This window comes from Notothenia rossii (assembly GCF_949606895.1).
Source record: "Notothenia rossii genome assembly, chromosome: 1".
Lineage (NCBI taxonomy): Eukaryota > Metazoa > Chordata > Actinopteri > Perciformes > Nototheniidae > Notothenia > Notothenia rossii.
Window position 1 is genome coordinate 83964716 of NC_136912.1, and position 10457 is coordinate 83975172.

Below are 10457 nucleotides of genomic sequence, written 5' to 3' on the forward strand. Positions count from 1 at the left end.
CGATGACCCATGCAATATATGTATGAAAACATGAACTGTCTTTCAATGGGCTGCCAAGAAGCATCGTTCATTCCCTGCATGTTTGGAGAGAAGTCAGGGGGGGGGGGGGAGGGGGGCAGGGCCTTCCACCTCTTCCCTGGCACACTGAATCACACATCCATGTCATGCTATATTACCTACACTTGTGTGAACATGCCTGCATGCTCACGGGCATACAGATGCACACAATAGCAAGCAGGTACTTTATTTGCATCTCGAACACGCGATGAGCTGAGAATGCACATGAAGTCAGAGTCAGATTGAGCCCTGTGGGAGAGCTCCAGGGAGGGAGTCGGTTCCCGCTCTGCTAACGAAACCTTTCTGCCTTTGGACCTCTCAGCTGGTGTACCCTTGAACTCTGCACACATCCCATCTGTACAACCTGCTCCTCTCTGCGCTCCGCTCTGCAGCCCTGCCCTTAACTTCTGCCAGAGTATTCATTGCTTGCATGTCTCAAAGGTATTTATAGAAATGCAAGGCAATTCCCTCTCTCCCACTTCCAAAACTCCTACAGAAAGTTATGCTTTATAGACTCTGAAATACACTCCAGTGAAAACACTTAGTGAACAACTGAAGGAAAGTGGTGTTATTTGACTCTTCTTCGAGGACTGCTGTAAATCCATCTGCCACAAGACGCTAAACAAATGCATGCATTATCTTTGTCTGTCTTGACAAATAATTTCAAATTGCCACCATTTTCGGCTCCAGTATCATTATCCTCAACAATTCATCCTTCATTCAGCGTATACAAATAACATCAAAGATTCCTGTTTTCACTCCAGCCTTACACAAAAGAGCTTTGAAGAGACAAATTATTGGTTCATGCTGCAGAAAGCTCTTGAAATTAATTTACGGGAATTAGAGCAGCTTCAGTTTACATTTAATTATTTTGACTTCTCTGAAAACAGCTGCCTTTTCCCTGCTGTATACTGTGACGGAGAGTGTTGAAATTGTCATTAGTCGTAATAATGAGGGGGAGGTAATTGGTATTTGTGGGTACACACTAATTGGTATGATAATTTACAGACCTTGTTTTTTGCCAAGCGTTCTCCTGCAATTATCTGACAAGATCACAGAGTAAAGGAGGAAGAGCTATTGCGTAGGGCGGAGGGTTAAGATAGAGTTGCTAGGTTTAAATCCAGAGGAAGGATTTCGAGATTCGGCAAATCAAAAGATGAGCATCTCTTGCTGGAGGAGGGAAAACCGATTCTCCCAGAAAAACAGTGATGAGAATGAGCCATGATGAAGATGCAGTGTTTTGTGTGTTCCCCATGTAGCTGTAACTGCCTTTCGATAAACCTCCCCTTTAAAGGTCCCCTATTATAATGTTTTTCATCAATATATTATAGGTCTCAGATATATACAAAACATGTCACTGAAGTGTTTGGCTGAAATACCAAACAGATCATGCATTGTAGCATCCCATAAACCCCTCTGTTTCAGGCCTGTTTCAAAAGTATATTTTACTTAAATGAAAATAAGGAGCCCCTCCCCACGCCCCTCTGAGAGATATTTGGTTAAAAAGAACACAATAGTGCTCTAGGAGGAGATTCAGGTGAGGGGGGGGGGGGGGGGGGTATTGGCTAATGGTTACACAAGCCAAAAAATCGTTGTGACATCATAAAGTGGCCAAAATCTGATCAGCTGATTTTCAGACATGTTTTTATATAAATGGATCAGGACAAAAAGTGAGCAAATCTTTTTTCCTGAAAATTCCAGAATCCCTTTACACAGAGGGGACACATGTTTATATATAACAGACATGAAAAAGTGGATTTTGCATAATAGGTCCCCTTTAATATATGCATTTGTTCACACTATCCATTTTACTGTTGCTTCCTAAAAGCACATACTGTACATAACATGCATGAGTGTAAGTCTGTTTAAGAATGAAAAGACCTATTCATGGTTTGCGTGAACTTTCATTATCTGCCTGTCCGCACTCAAAGCACTCGGATGGCACTTGTCCTATGTAAACTGTAATCTTCAAGCTTGTTCAGTGTACTGTGTTTTTCAACTTTTTTGATCCAACTCTTGTTTAGACGCACACAACATTTTCTTTAAATGAGAACGTTTTTTTGCCATTTGATACAAAAAGAAACAGTGTCAGAAGGTCATCCGTATGTTTTTCTATCAACATGCTTGTAAGCCAACCTATATTGCAGTGCCTATATAATGAAGCCTGTCAATTTTGACGGGTTGAACTTGAAAACAATACTTTATTGCAATTTCAATACTGGTCAAGACATTGGACTTTCAGAAATGTAAATATCAGGGCGAGATTTATAAGGGGTGTTCTTAAAATTACAAGAACATCGTTATGTAGTTTACACAATCATCCAGCTAGTTCATCAACATGGTTGGAACACAGCTTATAACAGCAGTAAAGGTAGCATTCTAATTCCAGGAAAATCAAAGCCTAAAGACTGTTGATGGGCCCTAAAGCAAAACGCTGAACTGTACGGCATTAACCTCCATTCTGTCTGATAAAGTGAGACTGAGGTGACTTTTCCTCTTTGTAAGTAGTTTTCAAAGTCAGCAGGATTCAACCCTCAGGGACCATGAATGCTTGTACAAAATGTTATGGCAATCCATCTTTAAATTGTGATATTTCAGTGGACTGACACACCAACATTACTGTCCCTAGAGTCATGCTGAGTCATGCTGTGTTACTAAAGATGGCAATGATCTGCTGCTTTTCCTTGTCTTATATCTTTGTCAAATCAGTATCGTTCGGTTTGCATTGCTGGTCTCACAAAACAGGACATTAAAATACTTCAATTTGGATTATGGAGAAAAAGAAGTCTTCTGACAATATATAGACTACATTTTGAATGAAATGTTTAATCTAGGTTAGTTGCTAATAATGATGAAATGTTGCTATTATGATTATTGGAAGTAGCAAACAATTACAGTTCAAGAACTAAAACTGATAAATCATCTTTTTCAGTTCAATCCTAAACTGTCTGAAGAAGAGTCACAGACTTAGAGCACAATATACGTATTTCATACCTTAACCCAGGGGAAAGTGAAAGTAAATCTCTCTGGGAAGTCCCTTTTTATATCTAGTGGAAAATCCTGCTCACATCTGCCAGAATGAAGTGCATATTTGTTTATCAACAGCTCTCATCCATGATACCTCATTTCTCCCCGGAGGACCAAACACATGCTCTCTCCACTCGGGCGCTGAGACGCCTGGTTCCTGGAGCAAATTAATTCCCAGTTGGAGAATGACTGTTATGAATGGGTTGGGCGAGGAGATGGATGGGCTAGCCATCCTTCTGCACAGCCCTCTGCCCCCACGCAACAAAGATGCCGGGGCTTGTCCTACTTTTGTGGGAGAAAAATGTAGCTTTGTACAGTAGCTCAGGGGACTCTCCATGTGGGGCTGCTGTGATAACTGACTCGGAGCAGACAGATACCCAGAGGAAATCTTCCAAAACAGAGAATGATGTCGAGCTGTGAAGCTGTGAATGTGGGTGTTTCACATTGATTGCATCCCCTCTCAGATACAGGTGTCTGGCTTGATAAAGCCTGATACAGTGTGTTGACATTTGCTGTGTGAGTGTGTGCGCGTGCGTGTGCGTGTGCGTGTGCGTGTGTGCGTGTGTGTGTGCGTGTGTGTGTGCGTGTGTGTGTGCGTGTGTGTGTGTGTGTGTGTGTGTGTGTGTGTGTGTGTGTGTGTGTGTGTGTGTGTGTGTGTGTGTGTGTGTGTGTGTGTGTGTGTGTGTGTGTGTGTGTGTGTGTGTGTGTGTGTGTGTGTGTGTGTGTGTGTGTGTGTGTGTGTGTGTGTGTGTGTGTGTGTGTGTGTGTGTGTGTGTGTGTCTCAAGGCAGCCCCATGACATTCAGTTTGAAATGGAATGTTAGGGTTGTGAGCTGGTTTCATGCCACGGTGGACACAACACTCACCATTTCTGTCAAAACTAAAAGCATGCCTGTAATATGACATAATTTCCTTTCAAGCAGGTTAGGATTTGTCTAGTTTATGATCCTTATTTGTCTTTTTCTCCTCTTTCCCTCCCACGAGTCCACAATGTTAACTTTGTCATTTGTGGGTGCGTGTTAGGAGAGCACAGATAACAGAGAAAGGCACAATTAACACATTTGCATGCTATGTGAGCAAGACCAACAACCCTCAATCAGCTTATAGGGCAACTGCTGCTGATGTAGGCTCGAATCACTGTTAGTCTCCCTCTAGTCGCTTTACGAGCTCCACAAGCTGCTCACCGCCTCGATAGAGCAACAACTACCCATCCAGGGAGAGGACAGCCATCATGCCCGCCCCCCCCCACCCCCCCTCACTGGCCCGAGTTACTGATGACTGGATGTCAGCCACCTTGCAAAATGCAAATCCATTGGGTTGTTTATTTGGTCTCTTCAGCAAACCTTACTGTGTCGTTTCACTGATGTTTCTTTATTTTTGAGCGAAGAGACATACAGTATAGTGAGCTTGCAATATGTCAAACACATCACTTTCTGAAGCAGACAAGATGCTAGGGATTACAACTCAAATGTAATGACAATTATGATTAAAATAATAATTTTCTAACCTGCGATTCCATTAAGCTTTCTGCTGTGCTCGAAAGTTTTCTGGTGTAATCAGAAGGGTATAACTTCATTAAAGAAGGCACTAATAACCCTGGCCAGCACTCTTCTCGGCAGTAAAACTCCTGCCCCCTGGTGATACCCAAAGCCCATTGGACAATCATTGAAAGGTCAACATATTTGGGGTCAAAGCTGACCTTTAGCTTCAAACCTGCCAGAAATATGTCAGAATCACTGTGATGCACACCGCCCTCTCCATCGGAAATGAAGGACGCTCTCAATGTCAATGTGCTACAGTAAGTCAAACATAAGCATTTGGAGTAAGGTTATTTGAAATCCTCAAAACTTTAAAAAAAAACGTTGAAACAATATTTCAATATAATTGTACAAAATAGTGTGGCACAAGCGCAAACTAAGACAATGTGTTTTGAGCATGTACATTTATAACCTCCCCATTATATTCCTTTAGCATGACAGTATTATGTGAGCATTAAATGGACATGACATTTTGGTATGTTTGATCATCTAGAATATTTAACCCTTAGATGCATAAGTGGGTATTTTTTGACCTGGTGAGGTGGTTTTCTTTCTTTTATCATTTCATATTCCTGCTATTCCTCAAAAAATATGTTTTGGATATCATGCCATTTACATTTTAAATTTAAATTCTAAGAAATTGTAGTTTTTGTATTACTACCTCAAGCTTCCATAAGTGGGTATTTTTTTGACCTGGTGAGGTGGTGAAGTATCTTTGTAATTAAATGTTTGTTATCATTTCATATTCCAGCTATTTCTCAAAAAACATGTTTTGCATATCATGCTATTCAAATTTGTAATCTAGATTTTAAGAAATTGTAGTTTTTGTATTACTACCCCAAGCTTCATAAGTGGGTCAAAAATGTCTAAAATGATAAATAGTGAAAGATTAAATATAAAATATTTCTAGTGTGAACCAAAATGTAATACTAAATATTACAGTATATAAGTGATTTCTTTTAACCAAAATGACAAAAATTACATAAAAACACATTATTCTAATACGGGTCCTTTTTGACCCACTTATGGAAGAGTGTAGGGTCCAGTCACTCGTGCATCTAAGGGTTGAAGTAAGATTCTGTTCCTGTTTGAGGTAAGACAGGTAAAAAGGGAATTTGTCTTCAGTTTGACCCATTTTGACATTTTGTTGGGCATTTAATCCAAGTATGTGATGAAAAACAATAAATGAATTACGCTACGTCTAACTCCACAAACACCTTTCAGAGCAACTTTAAAGCTCAACAATGGCTTTTTTTCTAGTCCGATCCTCCAACAAATTATAATTTGGTGTATATAAATATATCTTTATCTACAGTAGTTAACATTTTCGTTGTGATTTATATTCATTGAGTAATCCATTAGCTTTTCCCTCAACTATAGTTCTTGTAGACATTTAGTTGGCTTCCCTACCACACACCTCAAACAAGCACTGTCTGTGGAGCCTTCGTTCCAGCCGGATACCACCTGATTTCACTCATTATCCTGGCTCTTGAAATAGTCAGGCCTATTAAATCGCTCTTAATCATAGACCATGGTTCATTAAATCGAAGAAACTTGGAAACGGTCTCTGTGGAAAAAGAATTTGGGACCCCTTTGTCCTTCCTGTAGCTGACCACCACGGCTGTGGAGAAAAGTCTGGAGGAAAGCCTCTTAGTGCAACAGTGGAGATTTAATGGACTCAACCCAGAGGACGAGCGATGGCCTGATTGACAGTCCAAATGATTGATGAATGCGTGTTTTGTGATGTGAGCTGCATGCTTGCATATCTCCTGCTGGTGTTGTGGTGTGAGTCCTGTCGACTCGTCTATCAATTGGTTGATTTCTTTGCACTCTCATTAATTCATCTTTAGTTGATTGTGCTGCATTTGCATCTATTCAATACATTTTCCTCAGTACTTGTTTTTATTTTTGCATTAATTAGAATTGTTTTAATCATTAGGATTTGGAACATGTTATTTTGCATTTCATAAAGCAGCTAATTATGCTGATTTACAACATGTTAATGTTGTATTATCAAGCGTGTTTATGAATTCAGGTAAGGAGGGGAATGGGAACTCAGAATCTATCAGGGCTTTGGAGCAACATGAGTATGCACTTGATCACCACACATAGTCATACCATCAAAGCAGAACAGAGAACAGGAAACTCAAATAGAGCAAATCATTTTGGACAACTCTGAGATTTTATATATTACCAGTGGCCTATTTACTCAGAGTTCTAGAGGACAAAATATAAACAGATATTCCTTTACCGTCTCAATAAATCAGGATCTTAATGAAAGAATTGTGAGTACGATCTTATGAGACTTGATCTACTTCTGATCAACGATAGTATCCATCCAATTTCTTCTCCGGGGAATTTGGTATTTGGGAATCAAATTATGTAAGCATGTTATGCTTAACTGAGCAAATAACCACAGGCCTTGGAACATAATTTCCATTAATCCAGGATGTGTTTTATACAAACTGTACAAGCTCTCCAGTAATTAGATTTACTGTAAACATGAATGCCAAAACAAGGAAACTGCTACAGCAATTCATCTAGACTGTCAAAATGTTATGGAAAAGTGCCATCTGAGGGAGTATGAATGGGTACAAACTCAAGGTCTTTCTTACATGTAGTACATCAAAGTGGAAATATACGGCACATTGACTGTAACAATATGTCCTGTAGCTTTTTGTTTGATGAAAATGAGCAGCCGTGCTGAATCAGCTTGCCTCACAGCGTCTTCAGTTGCACCTTCACAGGAAGAGCAATGAGGCTGACATCCACACCCCTAAATTGCTTTGCGCTAACTACATCAATCTTTTCCTACACTTGATACAGTAAGGTGATACTCTCCTCACAAAAATGATACTGGTTATACTTTACTTCTAAGACATAAAGAAGGAATTGAAGACACAAGTCCAGTGTTATACTTTGGCCAAGCTGTACTGCCTATCTCTGATATTGCCTATGAAGAAGCCCCTCCCTCACCAGCAAACCAAGAGGGCTGGATTTGGTCATGGCAAGACATTTTATCCATCCAATATTGTCTCTTTGTGTGCAGATCTGCAGCAAATATGCGAACATGTCGGTGTTTATGGATATATCTTACTCTCCATGGATTAAACACCTAAAGCCACATATATACAGTACACCAGGTAAGAGGGACATGAGCAGGTCAACCAATTAAAAATACTCTGACAAAAAGAGATAAGACATCCTTATCTTGTTCTCACAGCAGACTGCTTCCTGAGCTGCAATACGCTGACAAATCTTGCTGACTGACAGTCGTGTATTAAAAATATATCCTTACAAGAGTATCTACACGTACTTTAGGGAAAAAAATCTGATAGCTTGAGTGACTGATGCTGCATCTCTGTTACATAAGTAACTGTTTACAGTCTGAGCTTCATTAACAATTCCAAGCTATGTCCCAAAACTCTCCATGATTTATGCCCCAAGCCTTCATTCACAGATCCTCAATGTAAAATATGTAAAGATTTGTATAAGGTGTATAGAACATCATGTACTCTATGATTTCAAACACTATTTACTGTGACTTAAATAAAATGCATGTAAGATATAAAAAACATCACTTTAGAAATTGGTTCGTCTTTAAAAGATCCCCTTGTTCTGAAAGTGTGCAGCCTGGCCTAAACTTGTTTTTCTTTTTAACTACAACTTTTGCACAAACAAGAGATTTTGCAGAACGAATGTCTTTTCAAAAACATTTACTTTTATAAAAACAGTTTCATGTTGATTAGAACGTTTTAAATTGTGCAAATGTTTCTGCAGCTGTCTTTATATAACAGACTCCACCCATTTCCCACACAAGCAATAACTTATTTATAATATCTCTGTGACAAAATTGTATTAATCGCACATTCTCGTAGGTCTGATTTCATACTCTATGCACATGCACATTTGACTTCAAGGAGAACGTGTTGTCAACTTCAAGATGAATGCATCGATTACGCAAGCGAGTGTCGTGTCAAAAGATACATTACCGAAAGATATAGCATCCATGTGCATTAACTGGACATTTGCTGCTAAATTATCCCTGTATAAAGGTCGGGAAGGACAGTATCTAATTTCGGTTACGATCTAAACCAGGCACAGTGTAATGACTTGCATGCATGGGATGAACAACATATAAAGTGTGCGATTATTGAAACATAATGGGATGAGACATGTAAGATTGTGATAAAAAGATAAAACACGTGTTTATTTGATGTGTATTTTGCATATCATTACTTGGTATCACAGACTTTTCATTTACCTTTAACAAACATAAGTCGGGTAGCCCAGACTAGAGCTGCCGACCGCCTTTTCATGCATTTTCAATGAATGCTCCTGCTTGAGTAATATACCATGAAATATTAAATGTTGGTCTTTAATGCTCCAGAGTACTGACTCAGGAGAGGTCTTTTATTACATAATCAACTGTCTGGGAGCTGAAGTCAACCAACAATCCATACATCTAAGAGAAGAGGCCATCATTAACCACTAAGGAAGTTTTATGTTTTGCACTGTGAGCCCATTGTTTTCAAATAAAAGTTATAAAAATGTTAGCCTAAATCAGTGATGGAAGCTAGTTAGGTCTGGAAGATATACTTTCCATGTTTTGAACATTGTGTGCTTTCTTGTCTTGTTGGGTGTGGAGCTCAGTTTTAATCACATGTGACATTACATATATTGTAAGTGTCTGCAGTACCAAAATTAACGTCAGGTTGCATGACGTCACGTGAGCATAGGCATGCACGCCAAAAAATGTAATGATTGGTTGTGTCAAAGCTGCAACGTTTAAACCGGTATATTTACCTCCTGTTTACATGTGTCATGCACATGCACGTGCAATAGTCGCGCTACAGCTCTGTTTTTTATCAATGACTTTTGCCAATGCTGGCTCTAGCTGACTTGGCACATTACGCACGTTTTTAGTTCCTCGGTTTGTCAATTTAAACAATATGTGTGCTGTTTTCCGAGCAAGCGTCCCCCACTTAACAGGTACTAATTAGCATGTCATGATTATTCTTAGAAACACCATAGACGTCTCTGTTGTCACGTACAGATCATTTTGTTCAGACATCTCTACTTGCTGTGGACTAACCGTGATTGTCTCATTCTATAAACATGTTTTTCACATCATTTCATGTGTTCCATCACAACTGTGTGTTGTCATGGGAGGTGAACAGGCACAAAGAGGCAGACTTACCTGTAAATGCCCCTGGTACATATTGAGCACACAGTCGGTAGCGGATCTCTCCGTCAGCGGATGCTTCAGACTTCTTCCAGACTTGTGAAGCAGAGAGTCAGACTAGAATAGTTGACATGTAAAAAGCTTCAGCGGAGTTCCTGGACAGGAGGTCCGGAGGACACCGAGCGGATCTGTCCTCTCCTCGGATTCTGAAGCTCACAGTTTGCGCTCATCCAGCACACCGAGACGCGCCGGGTGCGAGAGGAGTGCAACGTAAAACCTCACTTTTACCTTTCCTCACGGTGTGCTGACGCTGGGTTAGGACAGGAATACACCTTTGCAGTCCTTGTGGAAAAAAAGAAATCACCGCGATTTAAGAGTTCAATCCTGAACGCTTTGCCTTCTTGCGCGTATCTGTTCTCTGGGTCCCTCACCTCGCCTCTGACTGTCTCCCTCTCTCCTCTCCTCCTCTCTCGGCTGTGGTCTAAACGACGCTCCCCCGGGTTCATCCTCTTCTTATATTGTGCTCCTCTCTCCTGCTACACTCCCTCTGACCCAGCCCTCTGGAGCCTCCTCCAGTGCTGACGTGCTCGTGCAGGAGGCACACAAGAACATCTCAGTGTTCACAAAACACAGATGGCTGTATTCCAGATT

General features: G+C 40.3%; 1 protein-coding gene across 4 annotated transcripts in view; it reads right to left on the bottom strand.

Annotated features, from left to right (window-relative positions):
- The window catches only part of pex5la (peroxisomal biogenesis factor 5-like a), a 93782-nt gene extending 83527 nt beyond the window's left edge, over positions 1 to 10255 (bottom strand). For all 4 annotated transcript variants that reach the window (XM_079665119.1, XM_079665117.1, XM_079665116.1 and 1 more), the window contains exon 1: positions 9822 to 10255. In XM_079665119.1, coding sequence (XP_079521245.1) covers positions 9822 to 9842 — 21 coding nt within the window. In that variant the 5' untranslated portion in view covers positions 9843 to 10255. The remainder of the gene's footprint in view (positions 1 to 9821) is intronic.
- Positions 10256 to 10457: the final 202 nt, after the last annotated feature.